This window comes from Nelumbo lutea, chromosome 1 (assembly GCF_056320005.1).
Source record: "Nelumbo lutea isolate HS-2025 chromosome 1, American lotus-T2T, whole genome shotgun sequence".
Taxonomy (NCBI): Eukaryota; Viridiplantae; Streptophyta; class Magnoliopsida; order Proteales; family Nelumbonaceae; genus Nelumbo; species Nelumbo lutea.
The window spans coordinates 122,187,058-122,210,813 of NC_142684.1; the positions used below are offsets into that span (position 1 = coordinate 122,187,058).

Below are 23,756 nucleotides of genomic sequence, written 5' to 3' on the forward strand. Positions count from 1 at the left end.
TCTATTTAGTCTTTACTTTTTATTGTTTACTCTTTAAATTGTTAAATGTTCAAGTTTTTTAATTTATATTTGAAATTTTAAGGTTAATTCTTTTAATTTTGACATTTTTCATGTAATTTTTCTTTATTTTTTTAAATTTCAATTATTTTTTGGGATAACCTAAATTGACCCATGGATCAACCCTAACCCAAGCATTTAGGGTTAGGGTCTAGCACTTAACAACCCAACCCAAAATCAACCCGAAATACCTTGACCCAACCCCAACCGACCCCTCAACCCAATTGCCAGGTCTAGTGATTGCTGGGGACATTCTACCCCCCATTTTGTGTAGCCCCTTTTGGATTTATCAAAAAAAAAAAAAAGAAAAAGAAAGCTAGGAAGACTAGAAGATACATGCCTAAAAAGGTCCAAAAATTTTGAAATCAGTGAATGTCACAAAGCTTCAAATGAAGTTTTTAGGTCTTTTCATGCAATAATGTGTTTTTGAAAGCCTTATAGTCTGAGGCACTTACCCAAACAGTCTTGATCTTTAAAGCCAAGGCCTTGGAAGCTTAGCATGTCTTTGGGCCATATGAGCTGTTAGAATATCTTTCTAAAAAGATTTGTCAAACGGCACCTCAATAAACTGTGTAAACCTAACTTCTTCCATCGCTCATTAGCCCAAAAAATAAAAGGGAAAAATATAGGCTATGTTTAGTTTGATAACTTTCTTTTTCTCTTGAGGCAATGAACGACTAACTTCACGCTGTTCACATGGTTACTCACAGGGCTGTAATCTGATTTTCAAACGTTTAGATCCAAATGCTATCCAAAATCTCTAAAATGCTGGACTCAAATTGGATTCAAATTTAATCTGCAACCATCTTACTGTATTTAAAATGACAAAAAGAACTTAAAAATTAAAAAATATATATACTTATTTTACCTTCACAAATATAGTAAATGTATGGATTCAAATGTTCAATTATGATGCTGAAAAGAAATGGTGCCAAAAACCTTGTAGCCAATCAACTGGAATCATAAAAGTGACAACCAATCAAATGGGTTTTCATTAAAATTCAGAGGATTTTGATTGGTCAGAAGTCTTTCCCACATCAGAGTATTTAATTAGATATATATACTTATATATGTAATATGGATATAAGTTCTAAATCCAAAGGATAACTGCATTTGATGAATCGGGCATAGAAATTGAGTCCATTGACACCTGCAGTTACTCAAACTGGGGGCCGCCGGATATTTATTAGGCAAAGAAAGACGCACGAAACTGAAAACAGACAAACAAATCACTTCCTTACTAGTGCAATCCAAACAAATCTTTTTTCGTACATAGACCCAATACAATAAAATTTCATGCCACTTCATTGCTTCGGAACTTTAACATGTAACAGGAGAATTCACTAGAAGAATTATCTGGATCGATGCTTCTTTACTTGAACTGGTAAAATCTCGGGCTGAAAGCCTGAAACCCACCTTTACTGGACTTATCAGAACATTGCTTCAGGTTCATTTTAGGCGAATGGGTGGCAAATTAAAAATGAGAACATCCCATTTCACATGCACCAAAACTGGTGGCTCGCAAGTGCCCATTCACCTTATCATAAGCACTTCTTTAAAAGTAAAACCATCAATAATTTGTCTATAAATAGCGAGAACGAGAAACATTGACTTAAGCTGCTCAAGTTCCTCTTACCAACACATTACTGGCCCTTCAAGATACAAGACATGAAAAGAGTCTTACAGACAGATTATATCCGTGAAAGTTCGCTCCCTCCAAAGAGACTAGAGATAGTTTGACTTTAAACTGAAGCGGTGATAATATGCCAAACGAAACTCAGCTGACATCTTCAGCACACGAGCAAGAAAGCAAAATACAATTATGAAAGCAATATGGTAATTATACATATTTCTAAAAGCATTTACATATTATGCAAAATAGGTATTCAACCCATGTAACCTTGCCATATCATCGTCATATTTGACCTCACCAAACCAATTATGCAAAGGCTAAGCTGTGTAAAATATCAATACCTTTCCATGGCTAGATTTGGCAACACCAATACGCAAGGTGCTCCTCTTTGCGATGATTACTCACTAGGCCCCCACACTGTAAACATATGAAGCTGCTCCCATCTGAAAAGGCATCTAACACAATTTGCTCCCTACCAGTTTTTGCAAGAATAGAGTTTCTATGAACGTCTGACATGACGGATGGCGATGGCCCCACTGAGACCGAAGCAAATGATGATGATCTGCTGGATTCTATTGGACATGCTTCAGCAATTGCACATTCTGCAAATAAAGAAGCCAACTCATCAACAGCAGCATTTGCTTGCAATTTACTTCTGTATAACTCCCGAGCACGATGTAAGGTTTGGAACACAGCCGCCTCTCCACCATTAGATCTCATTGCCATCACCACCTGTTTTCCATGCCGGAAGATAAGTTCTGGGCAGATTTTAACTTCCAGAGATAAAGCAATCATAAAGAAGAAAACAGTTCAAACTAGTAATCAAAGAGGGAAATGTGAATCTTGGAGATCTCAACAATCATATTACTACATCACAGAAATAATTCTTGGTTATAGCTATTCCTCAGTCAGAACTTCACTGAATCAGCTCTGTATTTTCCTTTCTTCTTCTTTGGGTTTTTTTTTTTTTTGATTGGTTGCATCAGCTCTTTATCTTATGAAACTGAAATTCATGGATACACGTTGGATTGGAACAAATTGACAAAAAAAAAAGTGTTACTGGTTGAGTTGACTATAGATGGAATGTTAATAGTGCTTTTTTCCTCTCTAGGCAATATAGCTCCATACATTAATCACAGTTCCATTACCAAATACCAATACAACTGTTTGATTCATCTAAAGGACATCTCAAATGTAGCTAGTCATTATTTAGAAGATACAACACCCGATTTATAGATGTATATATACTCCAAATTAAAGTGTCTTTCTTTGACTACCAAACAGGCCCCAGCTTAAGAGATGCAGTGACTTGAAACCACAATTTTCACAAAATGAAGTTTCTGTGCCTGTGGAGCCGAGTTTTTCTTAACAATAGAGTTTTCTCCATGAACCCTTTCCAGAATTGACATTTGGATGTAATCTTGGTGCAACAAATTCCCTTCCACTCCTAACTTGGCCGAAATTATAACTGGTTGTACTCAGTAACCCATTGATCAAAGTGTGTTACTAATTATTAATGCAGTCGTTATCAATAATAATACAAGTGTAATACTCTTTGTTGGGCTTTTCTTATGAATAATACTCTTCGTTGGTTCCAACACAACTTTGTGGAACAATGAATCTTATGAGAATATTCCAAAAAAATAAGGACACCACACGATCAGAACCTGGTATGAACTAAAATTGGTCGGGACCATCTAACACAAATCTCAATTCAATTCCATCCCATTTAAATCTCCATATTCAATTAAAATAAGGAGTATTTTTAAATCTAAATACATGGGTTGGTAAGATCTTAGGACTTATTAGTAACTCAAAACCCAGTAACAGATTCTTAAATATTTAATTCCTTATTAATTATGAAATGATTGTCTCCACCAACACATCATCATCATCCATGCCTTATCCCAACTATAAGGGGTTGACTACATGAATCCTGCTTCATCAATCTGTTCTATTTAAAGCCATATCCCAACTATATGGAGTCTTCACTAACACCATAACTTTCCAAAAACACACGATTAAAAAAAAATTGTCTCACTGAATAGGCAACTGAAAGCCTAAATAATGACACAAAAATCAAAAACACAAAAAGCTTAGGCTGTCGGGAATGAAATTAATTTACAAGACATGCTGTATGCATGTTTAGGAATCCTTAAATTGTTTAAAGAGAATACATACTTCTTTTCCTTTTAACGAAAATCTTTTTGGGTAACTGGTAAGGGAAAAATGGGGTGTTGGCAGTTTTTCTGTATATTCCCAATTTACAGTCCCCTTACATGGGTGTGATCTATTATACAATTTTTAAAGTGAAAATGAATCTATAAAAAAAACTAAGTAATGAACTTACCATTTCAACTTCTCTAAATTCTAATAAGACCCTTCAAATTTTTGCAACTTTTAACTAATTAAAGGGATCCTTGGGACAATCAGGGATTTTTATGACAAACATGGAGCCAAAGATAAAAGACTTAAAAGACCATTTTTAAAATTTACAAAATTGTCACTGAATGAGGAATTAGGAAATTTGGTTTCTTTGTTCATGTCTTCTCTCTCTTTTTTATTGCATCTGAACCAATAGGTAATACTGAGGGTCCTAGTCAATCAATGAGAAAATTCAGGATGAGACAACTAATCCAAATACTCCTCATAGAAGTTGAGCAGCTCTAAGAATAAAATGGCGACACACTGTCTGATGCCTATACTTGACAAGTACCACAACATCACAAAACGAAGGGACCATATTTTGATTTAATAGTTCTAGAAATTACAAAAAATAAACGGAAAAACACTAGATGAGGAATTTGGAGAAATTTGATTTCTTCATGCTTTCTCTTTTTTCCCCCTTTTTTATCATGTCAGCATCATGAGATAATTCTTCTAGTCAAAACATAAGTAGAAATCAGGCCAAAACAACTTTATCTCCAATTTCTTTGCACAAGTTTTATTAAGACTACACATAAAATGGAAATACAATGTTTGCATTATTAAATATTCATTGCTGTACTTGATAAATACCATGTTATCAAAGAAAGAATGGAGCCAATTTTAATTTAATTCCTGAGGTAAGAAATATCTTAACTTGATCAAGGTCCAGCCCCTGTAATCTAACCTAACCAGGATCTAAGCTCTTGGACCATAATAAAGGCAATCTTCCACTTATGTCCTAAAAATGTTCTATAAATACATTTATCATATCTACATTTCAGGACCCTTATTGTAATGAAGAACAATCATCTTTAAGACAAATTGCAATCATTAAAATGTGAAATCCAGTGAATTGCAAATCCAAACCCAACTAGAAGGTTAGAACAATGTAGGTTATCATTTTGCCTTTGCCATGTCAAATTATCACATGTCAAGTGAAGCACTGACATAGAGATGAGCACAAGACTTTCACTTTTGTAAAAAACACTTCAACTTAACTACAACTGTTGAAATTGTATAGTTTGAAGTTGAACTAATAGGGTCTGCATTGAGAAATTGAGTGCTCTCATAACTATAAAAAGGGCAGCTCAGTGCACAAGTCTCCCACCAATGCAGGGTCTGGATAGGGACAGATGTAAACAGCCTTACCCCTGCACATGCAAAGAAGCTGTCTCTGGTGCTCTCATAACTATAATTTCCAAAATTCTATTTCCAGCCATTTGCCCGGAACTCGATTGGGAAAAAACGCTAGCCTTATATGTTACTGTAGTATGGAAACTTAATTTTGTCATGAAGAAGAAGCTAGGGTTTAGAAAGTTAAACAACTAAAAGAAATCTGGTGGACTGTATTCTGATAAAGACAAGCATGATAAGTCATAAGTTGAACCAATTTTATCTACTTTCACCCATCCAAGTTCATCAATCATAGGTTTAGAGTATTGTCTCTTATTTTTCTCAAGAAAAAAGAAATTAGAAAATTCCACATTCCTTTTGGTAAAAAGAATCAAGAAACAATTAGTATGCAGAATCTATATGGTAATGCAGGATAAATTGCATTTGCAAATGCTGTTAGGAGCCATGTGCCAGAAACAACTAAGGGTTGTAAAGGATGCAACTAAAAAAGCAGTTTTCATATTAATACTATCCTTATAAGGGGGCAGAATATGGACTTAAATGTGAGACTGGATCTACTGTAAATAAGACTATCTCAACATGTACATCACACATTTCCATTCACATGAGAGAACACAGACTGGATTGAAAAGGGGCAGAGGTATGTCAACCCAATCCTTGTTTCTCCACATGGATGGGCATGTGGCTCCCATCAGTGTTGGTCATAGACTTGCTCATGGCATCTTGTTCACATAAGATGGCAATCTACTTTACCTATGACTGGCTAACTGGTACTATAAATGGTAATGCAGGGTTCGAATGTAGGAATGAAAATGGGTTATTGTTTAGGGTTTATAATAAGTAATTGAATCCCAAGAATTGGATTAAAGATAGCAGGGCTGTAAAATGCATGTATCAGAAGTTCAAAAGAGCAACTTGGAAATGGATTAAGGAAGAAGATAGAATGAAAGGGTCAACTTACTGAATTAGCACAAGAATGATTCTCTGGTCACAGCATACATAGTTGAAGGAATTACTACTCTAGGTTTTTCACCTCACTCGTGTTTGACATCCAACCAAACAAGCAGCTATTGTGTAACAAAGCTGTATTAGTATTCGGACCAGGAAAAAGAAAGAGAATAGAGGAAGAAGAAAAAGAAAAAGAGATATTAGAGCTACAAGAAACAGCCGAACCTCTCTTAGAAGAGAAAATTAGAGTCCAATCTCTCTAAGAAAGTCAACCCAGCATATATATTAATGAAAAATAAGTGCAGGGGCAATAGTGGCCCTGTTTATAATAATTTTAGGACTGGAGCATGGGCCTTCCTCCCAAGACTTAACATAAAATAGCTCGATCAACAGTCCCCCTCAAGCTGGACTGTATATGTTATATAGACCCAGCATTAGGGGTGAGCATGGGCCGGTTCGGTTAGGTTTCATGGCAAAACCTTGAACCTACCCTGTAGGGGTTGGTTCCAGGTTTTTGGAACCGGAACCTACCCTGTGAAGGTCGGTTCTGGCCTTGGTGATTATGGGGTCGATTCCAAGGTCTACCCATGGAACCTGTACTTTCTTTACTCTCTCCCTTCAAAAAAAAAGCATGTTCTTTAAAAACTTGATTTTTAATAAATATAATATATAGTTTCAAACTTATATTATCTTTATTGATTAAATTGGATAACTTAATATGTAGATTATCATTATATGATTCAAAACTTATAATTTAAAGTTAAATTTTGTAAATATTACCTTTTATACTACTTATTGTACACGTTCAAATATTAAAATAAAAACAAATGATCAAATCACTTAAGTAACTCAATGGTCAAGTGAAACCATGGCCTTTGTAACCACGAGTGCTTGGGTTCAAATCTTCACACCCCAAAAAGTATTTTGGGGTTTATTTCAAGGCAAGTTCAGTTCCAAGGCCAGTTCATCGTGTTGGTTCGGGTAATGTAAACCCCTAGACCCTGGAACTGGCCTGGGTAGGGGTTGGTGTGAAAACCCCTACCCTATAATAGATTGTTGGTGTGAAATTTTTAATAAATTCTCATGCAACATAATTCACTCAATCAAGTGATTGGGTTTTTATTATTTTGGTTAAGGCCCATTCAGGGAGTCATACTAATTGTTCCCCTTAATTACATCTCCACAAGAAAGTAGAAAACACCTTATGATTCTAACTTAGAGAAATGAATGCATAGAACAAAAGAGAAGAACAATAGAATACTTAAAAAGACCTTTTCATTTGCATTTCTTTTACATCAAGTGTCAAGAATGAGAAGAAAAAAAAGAAAATACAATTGAGAAACTCTACAACAATACATTTCTCTTTTTTCTTTTTGATACAAAAAAAAGAATTCCTTCTCACTCCTTTCTTCACAATAAGTTGTAGTCAATCAAATGAAATTCTAAATGTAGATAGCCTTAATCCTTTGGATTTTTGCATACAAGAATGGAACCATGGTCAACCAAATTGAATATTTGATTGTAGACAGTTTTTATCCCCCTATTCTTCATTTTCACTTGAAGGGAACCATAATCAATCCTTGAGAATTAGACTATAGATGGTTTAATCCCTAACTTTGTCTTGAAAGAGGGACCATAATGGACCAAGTAGAAACAACTGATCATAGATGGTTTATTTCCCTCTATTTACTTTCTCAAAAGTAAAAATAAAAGAGAGAAGAAGGATACATAGCAAAAGACATATATAGGAAGTATTCACGGAGAGGACTTTCCTTTTTCTACCTATATTAGTGAGATTTCTTTTCCTTCCCTGTCTTCCTCTTCCCTTGGGAATTTCTCTTTTCTCCTCTCTTTATCTTGGCTTTTCTTAAGAATCTCTTGAGACAATTTTCTCCAATGAGATAGGGAGAAACCCTCTAGCTTCTCCTTAAGGTGCTTAAATAGGGAGTGGAGTAGTTATGTAACTACCTCCTCCTCTTAGGTGAAGTGTCCCTCCCACTTAAAGAGTGGGAACTCCCATACGGGACACTTTCTTATAGTTTTGATGATTTGGCTAGCAAACTAGCCAACCCACTTATTTGGGTTATGAATTATTTGGATTAAAAAAATCATTCGACACAGATTGGGTAGGGTCAGTTCAAGGCCTGTTTGAGGTCGGTTCCATTTTGTTCCAAGTAGAACCTACCCATTTGCTCACCCTTACCAAACATGCTTGAGATGAAGTTAATTTGTGGGTGATGTTAAGCTTTAGTCAACAAATCTGCTAGTTAATTTGCTTGAGATGAAGTTAATCTTGGACCTTCTCCTTACAAAATGACAATCTACTTCAATGTGCTTTGTCCTCTCATGAAATACCGGATTCAAGGGAATATGAATGGTTGTCTGATTATCACAAAGCAGGTGCATGGGAAGTTTTATAGGAATCCCTATTTCGTGAAGAAAGTTCTTGAGCCACACTAACTCCCCCATTGCCTAACTCATAGCTCAGTATTCAACTTCATCACTAGACCGTGCCACTACACTTTATTTCTTCTCTAAGAAATCAGATTTCCACCTAAGAAGGTAAAATATCCTGTGGTAGATCTTCTTTCTATAGGTGATCCATCCCAATCTACATCTGTAAAACCCAATATACTCAAATGTTCATGATCTTTGTAGATTACTCCCATGCCTAATGCCTTAAGATACCATAGAATTCTAAAAACTGCCTCAAGGTGAGGAATACGAGGAAAGCTCATGAACTGATTGACAACTTCACCAACAAAAGAGATATTTGGGCGTGTGATGGTCAAATAGTTGAGTTTCCTTACTAGCCTTCTATATTGACTAGGATCATCAACAAATTCCCCTTGACTTGGAAATAGTTTAGAGTCGGGATCCATTGGTGTAGTAGCTCGTTTGCATCCCAACATACTTGTCTCCTCAAATAAATCCAAAGTACACTTGTGTTGTGACAACGAGATCTGTATGACTGTTCTCATAACCTCTATCCCAAGGAAATACAGAAGTTTGCCCAGATCCTTAGTGTGAAATCCCTCCTGTAGAAACATCTTCAACTTGCTAATCCCTTACGAGCCACTCCCTGTTATCACAATATCATCCACATAAACCACAAGAATAATACAACCTGCATCTAAAGTCTTACTAAACACAAAATAGTCAATCTGACATCTATGCAAACCAAATTCAATAACTACATCACTAAAGTTCAAAACCAAGCTCAAGGTGATTGTTTCAGTCCATATAGTGCCTTCTTTAGCTTACAAACCATTCCCTGACACTCCCAATAAGCAACAAACCTAGGTGGTTGCTCCATATACATTTCTTCAACAAGGTCACCATGAACGAAGGCATTTTTAACATCAAGTTGATACAATGGCCAATGACGAATAGCATACAAGGTGATTGTTTCAGTCCATTTAGTGCCTTCTTTAGCTTACAAACCATTCCCTGACACTCCCAATAAGCAACAAACCTAGGTGGTTGCTCCATATACATTTCTTCAACAAGGTCACCATGAACGAAGGCATTTTTAACATCAAGTTGATACAATGGCCAATGATGAATAGCATACAAGGATATAATGACCCGCATTGATTAATCTTGGCAACTGGTGGAAAGGTTTCATCAAAATCAATGCCATAGGTTTGAGTGAAACCCTTGGCAACAAAACGAGCCTTGAGCCTCTTAACTATCCCATCAGGCTGAAACTTCACAATATAGACCCACCTACAACCAACAGTTTTCTTATCACTAGAAGTGGAACCAATTCCCAAGTACCATTCTGATGTAAAGCTAACATCTCTTATTCCATAGTTGTCCTCCACCCAGGATCAGATAAGGCCTATTGCATGGACTTAGGAATAGATATTGTAGAGAGAGATGTAAAAAAATGCACGGGCAATGGAGACAAATTGATAAGAAACAAAGGTACTACTAGGGTGTGCAATACAAGTGTGCTTACCCCTCTAGAGAACAATAGGTAAGATCAATATCTGAAGGCAAAGGTGTCAGCACTACATCATCAGGATCAACAGACGGCAAGGCAAATGGTGGTAAAGGCTGAACTGATGTTCTCTTTTTAAGATAAACCTACTAAAGGGGTGGTTTGGCAGGAAGAGAGACAAGAACAAGAACCTAAATAGATGAATGAATATGAACAGGAAGAGGAGGATCATCATGAATGAGCAAGTGAGATGGATAATTGGGAAAAGAAAAATAGGAAATACATTCAAGGAATGTAACATCTGCATTGATGAAATGATGACAAAGCGAAGAATTGTAGCATTTGTGGCCCTTTTGTGTCCTAGAGTAACCCAAGAAATGCATTTAACAGCCAAGGGTTCAAGTTTGTCCCTATGATGACCAAAGAGATGAGCAAAGAAAACACATCCAAAGACACAAGAAGGGAGAGGAAATAGAGGTGAGTTAGGAACGAGAACAGAGTAAGGAATCTGATTATGCAACACAAAAGATGGCATCCAATTGATAAGATAATGAGCTATGAGAACACAAAAGATGGAGTAGAACAAACAAGATACCCCAATCTCCCTGCTCTGATACCATGTAACAAAGCTGTATTAGTATTCAGACCGGGAAGAAGAAAGAAAAGAGAGGGAGAAGAGAAAGAGAGATTGGGGCTAAGAGAAACAGATGAACATCTCTTAGAAGAGAAGATTAGAGTCCAAAGTGCAAGGACAATAGTGCCCCTGTTTATAATAATTTTCGGACTGAAGCGCCCTTATTTTCTTCTAAAAATTACAAGATTCCTGCCTCCCAAGACTTAACATAAAATAACTCTCTCAACATATTGCTCAACAAACACCTAATAAATACAATTTTAAACTGATGAGCATATTAACATTTTTAAACTTTGGGCATCCAACCCTATCAGAAACTCCTGCTTCAAGCAAAACTTTGAATGAGAGAGTTCTTCATCATCATCATCTAAGTCTTATCACAACAGCATGGGATCAATTACATGAATCATGTTTCACCATTCCAATACATTCAGTGCCATATATCCATTGTTAAATGGTGTTGTAACTGATCACTTCTTCTAACTGGTGTTGTAGAAGGTCTTCCATGTGCGTGACCAAAACCACCTCAATTTACTTTTCTTCATTTTATTACCTATTCAAGCTACTCCTAGCTTCCTTCATATGACTTCATTTCTGAAGTTTTACCACTCATCCACCTAAACATTCACATTTCTGCCACACTCATTTTGAGGCCATGTTGTTTTTTAACTGCCCAACACTCAACCCCATACTACATAGCTGGCCTTATAATTGTTTTACAGAATTGTCCTTTTATCCTAAGCGGTATTTGCCTATCACTGTATCACATATGATCTCAGATGCACTCCTCCGCTTTGCCCATCTTTCTCTAATTCTATGATTGACATCCTCCTTAATCTCCCCTTTATTTTGAATGTTGAACCAAGGTAACAGAAGAAGAGGTCACATTAAGTTATCACTTGGTCTCCAATCCTAAGTATACCCTGGTTCAGACTCCTATTACAACTAAATTTACATTGCATATATTCTATTTTAGTCCTACTTATTTTAGAACCTTTTGTTTCTATGTATTCATCCAAAAGCCTAATTTTGAATGTAAAATCCTTCATTAGTTTCATCAATTAATACTATGTCATCAGCAAACATCTAGTACCATGAAACTTCCTCTTGAATATGTTTATGTTAATTCATCTATGACTAATGCAAATAAATAAGGACTACTTACTGACCCTTGGTGAAGACCCATTGTAACTATAAAATCTAATGTCTCTCCCATAGGTGTTCTAGCATTGGTTTTTTCACCCTCATACACATCCTTAATTAGGTCCATATACCATTTTGGGACTCCTTTGTTTTCCAAAACCCACCATATTACCTTCTCTAGGGACTTCATATATGCTTTTATGAAAACCATATATAGACCTCTCTACTCCTAACTTTTCTATCAATTGTCTTAATGGAAAGGTTGTTTCCATGGTCAATCTCCCTGGCATAAACCCAAATTGGTTTTATGATATACATGTTATAAGTCATAACCTTTGCTCAATTGTTCTCTCCCAAATTTTCACAGTGTGGATTATTATTTCATTCAATAGTTTAGCTAGTCATAATAAGCCTACCTCCCCCATACCTTTCCAATCTACCAAGTCCTGGCGCTTTTCCCTTCCTTTAACTTGTTAAGCGCCTCCACTTTGGTAATTATAATTTTATGAAAGTACAATGAGAGTTATTAATCCCTCCTCCACATGCACCCTCTATATGTTCTTCATTTACTAACTTTTCAAAATAGTTTGTTTGTTTTTTTTTGCCCATCTTTCCTTAACTTCTTGATCTTTTATCAAGACTCTTTGATAGTTAGGAAAAGACAGTACAAGGAATGGGGAGAAGTACACCCCCACAAGTCCATAAAGGAAATATAAAGCAAATCACTCTTTTTTTTATCAGCATATAAAACGAATCACTCTTACAAATTAAATCATCGATATTAAGCACATTAAGAGAGTGACCTATGCTAGCTAGAAAGTTCACTGCCTGATTAGCCTCCCTTAAGGAACGATGGTACTTGATCTCATTTGCCCTTCCCAAATGATGTTGTGGAAGTTCCAAATCAAGGTTGTATATTCTCCATGGTGGAGCCAGTGTTTTAAAAGCAAAAGGCGCAAGGGCCATTTTGCACCTGAGGCGCAAGGGCCATTTTGCACCTGAGGCGCAAGGCGAGGTGCACGGCTTTTTGAGGCAAAGCGCACAATTAAAAAAAAAAGCTAAAAAATAAAAAAAAATGTCAAAATTAAAAAAAAAGTCAAAAAAAAAAGAATAAAAAAATTATAAAACATAATATTAATAAAAATATAAACTTAAATTTTAAAATAAATGTTTTAAAAAAACCTATTATCTAAAATTAAAATACATAAACATAATATGTAAAGCATATTCAAACGAGAATTTAAAAATGAAATCAAACATATAAAACATTTTCAAGCATATAAAACCCACAATCTCTTTATTCTCAATTAAATCAAGTAGCTAATGTGACATATTACATTCCTAATTTTGCAAGCCGCCTTTGTGCTTTGAGAACCCCCTATTTGTTAATGTTGTCCATTCATTCATCCTAATAAAATATCTTCTTAAAAGCAATTAAAACTATATAATCAATTATTGATCAAAAAATTAAAACTTATAAATTCATTTTTTTTGTGTGAAAAGTCAGAATTTAAGACCCTAACATGGACTTGTTTGGGCTGGCCTCGAGGGGCGTGGCACGGGGACTCAGGGGCAGAGCCCCCAACCCAGCCACTAGACTCAAAAAAAGGAAAAAGTGTCAAATTTTCAAAAGGTGCACACCTGGGCTAAGGCGCAAGGCACACCAGGCGTGCGCCTTTGGAATGGCTGCGCCTAGGACCTAGGTGAGGCGCCTACCCTAAAATGTGCCTCGCCTGTGTGCCTAGGCGCACCTTTTAAATCACTGGGTGGAGCAAGAATTGTTCTGCACGTTGAATGGGATAGTTACTAATCTTAATAGTTAGGTGTCATTTTGATAACAAAGCCCCTAACAAAAACAAATTAACCAGATATCAGGGGGAAAAAACCCTAATGTCTACAAATTACGCTTGCAGCACCAAGAAAATGCTTTTTCTTCAATAAACTCCCCTCGACCACAGATTAGGAAATTCAAATTGTACAACAATCCTTAGACTAAGGAAGATTGAAGAACCAATAAGAAGGTCAAGAAGTTATTAACACCACATCAACCTCTCACAAAATTTTGATATTGTAACCACTACAAACATCATGACAAAAGAAAGGAGTGAAGAAAAGACATACTCCTAATTCCAGGCCTGATACAAAATTTATCTTGAAGTTTAATTACAACTGCAAAAGTGTCTTAGGCCATCTAAGGGTGGTTGGGATCAGGGGCTTAATCCTCAAATTCGACAGCAATGTTATTTGAGTTCTCAATGGGCCAATGGGAGCTATTGATGTTTCAGAAGCTACAGTTAGAGCTCTCCTAGTGAGCTTGAGGGTCACCAAGTCCATCCAGCCATCCAGCTCCCTAGTTGCCAAAGGGGATTCCAGAAATGCTATCAGTTGGAATACTAAAAAAGGAGATGGGTCCTCGGAGACTTGCTCACCTCCTTAATGGAACCCGGGATATCTCAGCCTCTTTAGATTGTAAATCCAGATGGACCCCAGGGGAATTGAACTTCACAGCTGATGCCTTAACTAAGTCAGGAGTGGATAGGGACTTTTTGTATAGTGCTAATTCTTTGCTGATGTATTCCTGGTTTAACTTATTCTTTCTCTCCACTCTTTTCCTGTGTTCCTCTACCTTTCAAGAGAGAAAATAGAGATAAAAAAAAAAAGAAGAAATTTTACCTTCCTATTTTACTTCATCTTTCTTTTCTATTTTGGTTTCCCTTGGCTTTCTTCCATTTTCTTTGCAACCAAACACAGTATTAGCCTTAAGGGCCATTACCCAATGATCCCAGCTAACCAAGGTATAGAGAAATTACAAGGATATGGACCTAAGGGATAAGACTCAAACTTTTTAAAATACACAGAGGCACATACAAACAGACAACCATGAACAGCATTATGTTGCATCGAAAGAACAAAAATTATAGAGGCCAATTAAATCATAAAAGGATTTGGAGTTAAAATGTTCAGAAGTCCTCTAATGAATACCCAAAAGACCAATTATATCTTGATTTTACCAATTACTATTTCCAATGGACAGCTTCTCTTGAAATATATGCATTCTCTTCTTCCAATAAAAGCCCAGCAGCAAGGAACTGGGAGCATGTTCCCAATTCCTTCCCCTTATTGCAATATCCCTTCACTGGCCAAGAGTATACCAAGCCCAGTAAGTCTGTTAGGGTGGCCCACTGATATTTAAGGAGGGCAATAAATAAAGTAAACCCAAACCTTAAATGAACAGGACAACGAAGAAATAAATGTGTATCTAACTCCTCAGTAATCCCACAAAAAGAGCATTTATTTTACAACAACCTCATGAAAATACATTATTGATTGTAAGAATCTCAACAAGCAAGGCTGTCCACAAGAAAAGGTTGGCTTGGACAGGATGTTGGTTCTTGAATACACACTTCCAGGGGAGTGGATGCTTGGAACCCTGAGAAGTGCTACACAAAACAATCCAACAGAGAATATACAAAGGATCGTTGCCCATACTCTAGAGCCTTGCTTCTCTAATTAGGTCTAAGTTCTTTGTAGGCAAGATAGAGACTCGATAAGTGTGTCCACCACCTATTCATTGTTTGATACCATTTCACCTCCACCAGCTTACAGTAGTCACAAATGGTGTGTAAAATATAAAGTTTGTCCATTTTTACTTATCAAAAAATATATATATAAAGTTTGTCCATAACAGCAATCCACAAAGAAGAACATGGGAACACCCTCAAAAAAAAAAAACACCAAGGAAAGAACAAACTGAGTAAGTCTCACCATACTCACCACTCCAAATGCCTTCTGTTCAATATCAGAATTCACAAATTCACATAGTCCACCTCCCAATAGTCAACCTTCAAGAATTTCTGCCTTCAAAACCAATTCATAGCTAACATTGAGAGTACTCCCATGTTGCTGTTTCCTCATTAGCAGCCATCAATTCTCACCAATGTTATACCTTTCATCTCATGTCCATGTTTTTATTACACAGGGGACTGGAACAGTGGTTAGGTTATAATCCAGTAATGGTTAGAGTCTTAGAGATGGGGAAAGGATTTGGGGGGTAATTTGTTGAGTCTGATGGAAACATTTTTTTGGGTGGGGAAAGGTAGGGGAAGTTATCATTCCTGGTTCGCGAATTAGAAGGGATATTGTTCTTTTGGTCGTGATAGTTTACCTATTGGATAATGGCCATTCTGTGTATAAAATAAAACCTACGGTTTTTGTTGTAAAGGCAAAACTATGAAAAAACAATGAGACCTATATATGCGGCAAGACTAACAACTGAATTCGTAAAATCGAATGCTCGATCAACTTTTTTTTATTTAATATTTAATTTACACTTTCTTGAAGAAGATCGTAGGGAAAAAAAGGATGGAAGTTATGGTAGATAACATCAAGTCTAAGAAAAAAACCAAATCGATAGAAATCTATGTATTAACAAAAAGATATTAAAAATGAAAAATTCTAGCTCCAACCTTGACAAGAACTAAGAAGCATATAACCCCGAAATAACAAAGGGAATTAGCTACTAGAGGAAACGCATAACCAATAAATGGTAAAGTCTTGATTATATATGTCTGGGCATCGCATAGTAGTTCAGTTTCAATGTTTAACCTATTGACTATAACAGAAATCAGTAATAATTGAAAAATAATAACACTGTGAAAGATTTCTAAAATCCCAACATGCATTCAGGAAGTTTGAATTACAAATACACAATAAATATTCTGGTTACCAACAAGGTCTCTCCGTGGGAAGAAAGAAAATGAATATCATCTCCACAATCTTGGGAAAGAAAGAAACAAATAGGAAAAATAGAGAGGGTTTTGTGTACTTATTAGTTACCGCTTGGAGAGCTAAAGAAGGCTTCCCTTCGTTGATGAGTTGGCGAGCCAATGCGAGTAAACCTGTCAAGCTTTCGTTGTTGTTCGTCGGCTCTGGCTTCGTGGCGGCCACAGTCGCCGGCTCGGTCTCTACATCCATGTCTGTGGTAAGATCCATGGTATCGGCTGTTCTTTTACCGATATTTTCCGCTTCGCTTTCCATTGCCAGCCTCACTCTTCCTGTATCATGACGACAGTGAAATAAAATGAAATTTTGTGTTCTTTTCCGCCCTTACGAACACTAGATGTTTCTGGCAGAATAATCTCTCTCCACCATCCCTTATAGGCTTATATAACGTCTGGTTCTGGTTGCTGAGCGTCTGAGCGGCTGAACCATGACCCAGCCACCCAACAAGTCGGAGCTTAAGATCAAGGCCCCGGCCTACAAGGCTGTTCCCACATCTCTACACACAAGTGGTTTAGGAGCAAGAGCTCTATGAAGTATCCTCCTCCGTCTTCCTCCCAAATGGGCACAGCATAATGCCGTCAATGGGTCGGGGTTTACCTGATAGAACCGAACCGACCGAATTACCGATTGATTCGGGTTTATGGTTTGTATCCCGATTCCCGATTATAAACACCTCGTAGAGGTTTCAAACGTTAAGTTGTTAAGTTTAGGGTAAAAGACTTAAACCTCCCCTGGCATTTTTGAGATGTACTTAAACCTCTCCTCATCTTTGAAAGTTGCAAAAACCCTTCCCTCACTTTTGGTGTAAAAGTTGCTTACTGACCCCTTCTGTTAGTTGCACGTTAAAAATTTAACAGAAATAGATATTTATTGCTCAAAATTTTTAAAATACCCAAAATACTCATGAATCATGCTTGGGTAAAATACTTAAACCTCTCTTGACGTTTCTGATAAGTACTTAAACCTCCTCTCACCTTTAAACGTTGCAAAGACCTCCCTTGACATCTTTGAGTACTTAAAACTCCCCTTACCTTTAAACGTTGCAAAGTCCTCCCCTGACCTTTGGTGCAAAATCTATTTATTGACCCTTCTATTAGTTGATCATTAGATTTGTTTTGATGAGGAAATTTAGAATATTGCTCACCACCTGTTTGATTTTTGGTTTAAGAAATAGTTAGATATTGTTAAATTACCATCACTTGTTATAATGGGTTAGGTAATGCCGATTATGTATTAGACAATATGCTTTTCAAAAGATAGAGCAGTTGAAGGGTAAAAAAAATCAACAAGATTAATGGCACTAATTGTCCTTGTATTTGTGGTTATGTCATTGCTCATGAGGCCAACATAAAAGTCGGCTTATTGTTTGTGTCTCAATATAGCAGTGGGAACCTCAAACATTTGCCATATTCATTATATATACAGTGTTTCTATTAAATTAGTTAAGTTATATATTGATTAACCACATTTAGTGCATCTAACATGTTTACGTGACCCGGTTGCTCTACAGAGACTTAATGGGATTTGATTACGAGTTGATGTTCCTTCATCTAGTGCTTTACACCTAGACACTCTTGGTCTACCACGTTGCCTTCTTAGTGGGGGTGCATGTATAGTATCCCATGTGCTAAGAGGCCAAAATTTCTCATCTGAAATAGGATGAACCTTTGGAGTGTAAGCCTCTAAATATTTTGTTCGAGTCCAACACACATTGAAGTATTCTTCTATTCTCTCTCTCCTATGGATAGTTACGGCTACTGCATGTCGACAAGGGATTCCACTAATATCCCAAAATTGACATGTACATGTAAAGCTATTCCAAATCCCATTATATTGCACTTCATATTCAGTTTCTGTAGCTCTCAACACTTGACAATTCCTACATACAAAAAATAAAAATAATGTTTAATTGAATTTTGCAATAATAAAAAATAATAAAAATGTAATTGTTAGAATAATACCTTGCAAAATGTCTTTGCTTGGAAACCCACTTTGCAATCTTTGGAAGAAGAACATTGTTATCATTTGAAACCTTTTCATATCTGTCCATTGCCTTAACCATCCAATTTCTCCTTATGCACTCAAAAAGAGACACTATGGGCTTGTACCACTTGTTGAAGGATTCAGACATATTGTTAGTTAAGTCATCACTCTTTGCACTAGTGCTAAAAGCATGCCTACTCCAACATTTTGGAGGTATGGCCTTCACCCACTCCCAAGCTAATAGACTTAAACTTTTCAACTTCAACATTGCCTCATTAAAGTCTTGAACTGTATAAGCCCTTGCTGCATCCCAATAGGCATCCCTTAGTGCCATACCCTTGTGCACTAACTTGAAATTGGCATACAAATCCCTTAGACAAAACCGGTGCTCTGCACTAGGCATAATGTCATGGACAGCATATATATATATACAAGTCATTATACATTGGTTGTAAAAGTAGTTTGTACTTTTAATAAAAAAAATGCACATAAAAGGAAAATTCTTTACCTTCTGCCAATCAGAGATGAAAGTCCAACCTGCCCCATCATCTATGTCCATGGCATCCCTAAATTGAATTAAAAACCAAGTCCAACTTGGTTTTGTTTCTACTTCCACCACAGCAAGACCAATTGGGAAAATGCTATTATTTGCATCCAAACATACTGCTATCAACATGACCCCACCATATGGGCCCTTTAGATGACATCCATCCAAACCAACAACTTTTCTACATCCATCCATTGCCTCTCTACGCATAGCAGCAAAACAGAGAAACACTCTCTTGAAAATAGCTGGTGAATTATTGGTAACTCTCTCTACATGCAACCTTGCCACACTTCCGGGGTTTGATTGTAATATTGCTTGACAATACCGAGGCAACTTACTGAACCTTTTTCATTGCCTCCCTAATTGTTCTATACACTTTTGCCTTTGAAATTTCAATATCATATGTACTTTTCAATTCAAACATAATTGACTGCAATTTCTATGTTGCGTCATTACGTAGTTTGTCCCCTATTTTTTATGCCAACATGTATTTGTTGTCAGCTTATTTCGGAAAACACGGGGGCAAGTATGCTCTTTGTGCAATGTGCCCTCTTGGAGCGGAGAAACATGTATGCGCCTTTTTACACTCATTATTTGCACAACGACCAGTTACTCGAGATTTTTCATTCTTAATATAAACAATTTGAAAACCTTTAATGATTGAATGCTCTCGAAGAGCATCTCTGAATTCTTTAACTGTTGGAAAGATCATACCGACTTCTAGTTTTTGGCCTTCTGTTATCCTCATCATTTGAACCAACTAAACTTTCATATTCAGAAGTTGGCTCATAATCAGACAAATAATTGTTGGCACAGTCCCCACTTTCAATTCCCTCGGTCTCAAACTCAAGATCAAGGTCTTCAGTGTCATTATCGTCTTCACCTTCCTCACTATCACTAATATCATAGTTAAGGTCATAATCTTCTTCACTAAAGTCCTCCTCTGCTCCATCAGCATTGTGAACAACCAATCGACCAACATTGCTGTCATCAAAACCACCTAGTCCTCCCCCAACACTAATGGTTTCAAATGGTTCGACTGTTCGAGTCAACGACAAGTTGAAAACATTGGCAAATAGATCCCTTTTGTTAGAAACTTCTAACAAGAGACACAAAAATATCCAAAATGCCTATGCAGTTACAATTAAAGCTAATTTTTATAAAAAACAATACACATTTTATGAATAACAAAAGAAGGAGAGTTTAAAGTTGTAGATTTACCTTTAAGCCATTAATATGAAGGATAAATTTGAAAAATAAATCAATTTCAGAAAGAGATTAAAAGATTTAGGATAACAATAGATACAAAGATAAAAATTAGAAAATAAGCATTTTGTCAAAAGTAATTGCATGAATATTTTGAATATTTTTATAAAAGATTTTAATAAACGGTGTCTACTTATTACTTTCTTGGGAAGTGGGACGTAAAGGCCTTACCCTGCAATTCTGCAAAATCCATACAAGGGGCATGTCAGCTCATGTGTATGTTTAACAACCTACAATCCACAATACCATTAATAATTTTTATACAAGGAAACTATAAATCAAAAATCCGATGTCATGAAAAAAAGGGCTTCACCAGCATAGAATTCTTCGTTCAAAGATTTGCAAGCGAAATCGGATTGAATCAGTGCAAAGTCCGTTCGAATAACTATCATAGCCTTGCATTGAAAATATCTCCCCCGTAAAATGTTTCCAATGCAAAGTTGTAAAATCTGTTCAAACAGTGTTCAAACAGGCCTTACACTGATTGAAGCCGATCTCTTTGCAAGCATCAGCAACCTTACCTTCATGAAGGTATATTGGAAAGGGACATTCATTTGGGTTACCAACTTATAAATCCTGTCAGTCGATTTTGAGGATAAACCATAGAGGATCAATCTCGCAGATGAGAGAAGCACTTTCTATTATAATTATTGTAACAATTTGACAATTAAACCTGCTAATGAGCAAAACAGCTAACATTTAAGATGACCAAGATTTCTGCTAAGATATTTGTGCCAATCCCTTAAAAAGTATGACAAAACAAGAATCATGTGTCCAAAATCGTCTCTAAGAATGCCACATCCTCCACTAATACCGGGATTATCTTTTGTAATTTTTATCAATACAGTTTGCTATTTTACTAGATAAAAAATAGGGTCAATTACAAAGACCCCCTTTACTATGGGGTCTGTAACAAAGACCCCCTATACTATGACCATGAGATAAAGACCCCTCCTGACCGTTAAGTCAGATAACGGAATGCGTTAAGTTATCAAAATACCCCACTAAACTTTTTCTTTTTTTTTTTTTTTGCCATTTTTCTCTTAAAATCTATTTAACCCCGCCTGAATCAGTGCCCAACCCAGAAAATCCAGTTCCAAAATTACAGTTCAACCTCTTATCAACAGCCCCAGAAGCAGAAGCAAGAAAGAGGTGCTGATCTTTGCTGCTGGCAGCCGCCTCCTTGACATAAGTGGGAATTGGGATTTGGCCCGAATCAATTGCATCTACATCCTCGACCAAAACCTCGTAGTGTTTCTTCAGTTCAGCTACAGTCTTACTTGGAACCATGGAAGCAATCTTCTCCCATCGGTCTTTTGAGTCATCAGCAGCCCAGTGCATCGCAATTGCAGTCTCGAACGCCGTCTCCTCCTCTCTGCTCCATCCTCCTACACTAGCCATGTTCATTCGTCTAGTATTGTTCCAATCAAGCTTAGTCTATACCAAACAACAACGATGATAGATTAATTACAAGAATGCAGTTTCTTTCGCTAGCATGGTTATTTGGCTATGTTGGGGCTCAGGAATGGAAGAATAAAGCAAGGTGCGGAGGATAGCTGGATAGGGTGATGGGTATCAATGGAAGTAAAGTTTTTAAAGGCCAGTTGGAAATTGAATGGATGGATCGGTTGTCATGTTCAGACAATACATATATATTCTCTCTCTCTCTCTCATGACTCTTTTTTCACTTACATAGACATAGTAATCATGGAGTGTGTAAAGGGGTGACTGGTGAGGAGAAGATGAGAGCCAGAGAATCTTTCCAACAATCCAACTACTGCCCGTCGCTTAGAGTCACAGCCATGAGCCAATCAGCCAAAACCTTTTATAAATTTGTGAATGTTTGGCTCCTCCTTTCACAGTCACAAATCAGAGGTGGGTTAGTATCATAATGAACTCAGATCATGGTTGTTGTTGTAACACTATACAATCATCAGATGAATTATAATTTTGGAGCAGTTAGTACAGGGTTGGCATTGGACCCAACTCAAGCTACTTCCGGTGTCGATGTTCACCCAGAAATTTTGTTTTGGTGTGCCCAGTCCGATTTTTCTCCATCTGCAAGGAACGAAAAGCAGAGGAAGTCTCAAAGAAAAAAGGGGAGGAGAGAAAGGGGAAGGGAAAGAAGAGAGATAGGAGGAGAGAGAGGGAGAGAGGGAGGACTTCAACAGAAGTCTATTGCCGCTGCTGTTCGTGTATCTCAGGTCAGGGAAGATGAACAGTATTTTTTTTTCAATTGTTCAAATAATTATTAAAAAATATTATAACATAACAGAAGGGGGTCTTTGTCTCACGGTCATAGTACAAGGAGGTCTTTGTCGCAAAACAAAGTACAGGAGCCTTTGTCATAGATCTCATAATACAGGGGTGGTCTTTGTAATTTTGAAGTCCTAATTAAGTTGTTATTATCATAGCTAATGATAGATACCAACTAAATTCCTTTCTAATCAGGTCAGACCTAAATCCAATTGTCCAATTAATGTTTGGTTCAGTTCTGGGTCTATATTAGTTCATGATACCGAACTAATCCTAATCCACTTTACGTAAGCCCAGCTAAAAGCATAAATGGCTAGATAATAATAATAATAATAAGAAGAAGAAGAAGAAGAAGAAGAAGAATAAATTTTTTAAAGTATTCTTACGATTTAGGAAATTGACTTACTTTATTACTGTTTATGTATCATCTTAAATTACCCTCAAGTAGACCTGTTCATGGGCCGGGTGGCCCGACAGGCCAGGCAGGCCCATGGGCTTAAACAAATCAGGTCAGACCTAAATCCAATTGTCCAATTAATGTTTGGTTCAGTTCTGGGTCTTTATTAGTTCATGATACCGAACTAATCCTAATCCACTTAACGTAAGCCCAGCTAAAAGGATAAATGGCTAGATGATAATAATAATAATAATAATAATAATAATAAAGAATAAGAATAAGAATAAATTTCTTAAAGTATTCTTACAATTTAGGAAATTGACTTACTTTATTACTGTTTATGTATCATCTTAAATTACCCTCAAGTAGACATGTTCATGGGTCGGGTGGCCTGACAGGCCGGGCCGGCGTCAAACGGGCTTAAACATGTTTACAGGCCCATGGGCTTAAACTCGGACCAAAAAGCCCAGCCCGCAATAAATTCGAGCCGGGCTCGGGTTTTGTCAAAATAGCCCAGCCTGAGCCTAGTCTGACCTAACCTAAAATTATACTTAAAATGGGTTATGTGATTATGCTCATTTGAATAATTTTTTTTTTTATTTA

At 36.7% G+C, this 23,756-nt stretch overlaps 1 protein-coding gene and 1 long non-coding RNA gene across 2 annotated transcripts; both read right to left on the reverse strand.

Moving 5' to 3' along the window:
* Positions 1–1,611: 1,611 nt before the first annotated feature.
* Positions 1,612–17,206, reverse strand: LOC148877224 (uncharacterized). Its single transcript, XR_016112641.1, has 3 exons — positions 16,759–17,206; positions 2,032–2,422; positions 1,612–1,845 (listed from the first exon to the last, which is right to left on the reverse strand). It is a non-coding gene; the product is annotated as an uncharacterized LOC148877224 (long non-coding RNA).
* Positions 17,207–18,162: 956 nt separating this feature from the next.
* LOC148877225 (uncharacterized) lies at positions 18,163–19,090 on the reverse strand. Its single transcript, XM_088969028.1, has 2 exons — positions 18,666–19,090; positions 18,163–18,583 (listed from the first exon to the last, which is right to left on the reverse strand). Exons 1-2 carry the CDS (start codon positions 19,088–19,090, stop codon positions 18,163–18,165), a joined length of 846 nt encoding a protein of 281 aa, XP_088825154.1.
* Between the last annotated feature and the right edge of the window lie 4,666 nt (positions 19,091–23,756).

Coding starts and splice junctions, on each gene's coding strand:
- LOC148877225 (XM_088969028.1), bottom strand. CDS start 19,090: ATGCCTAGTGCAGAGCACCGGTTTTGTCTAAGGGATTTGTATGCCAAT. Junction 18,584..18,665: donor AAGCAAAGACATTTTGCAAG/GTATTATTCTAA, acceptor TTTTGTATGTAG/GAATTGTCAAGTGTTGAGAG.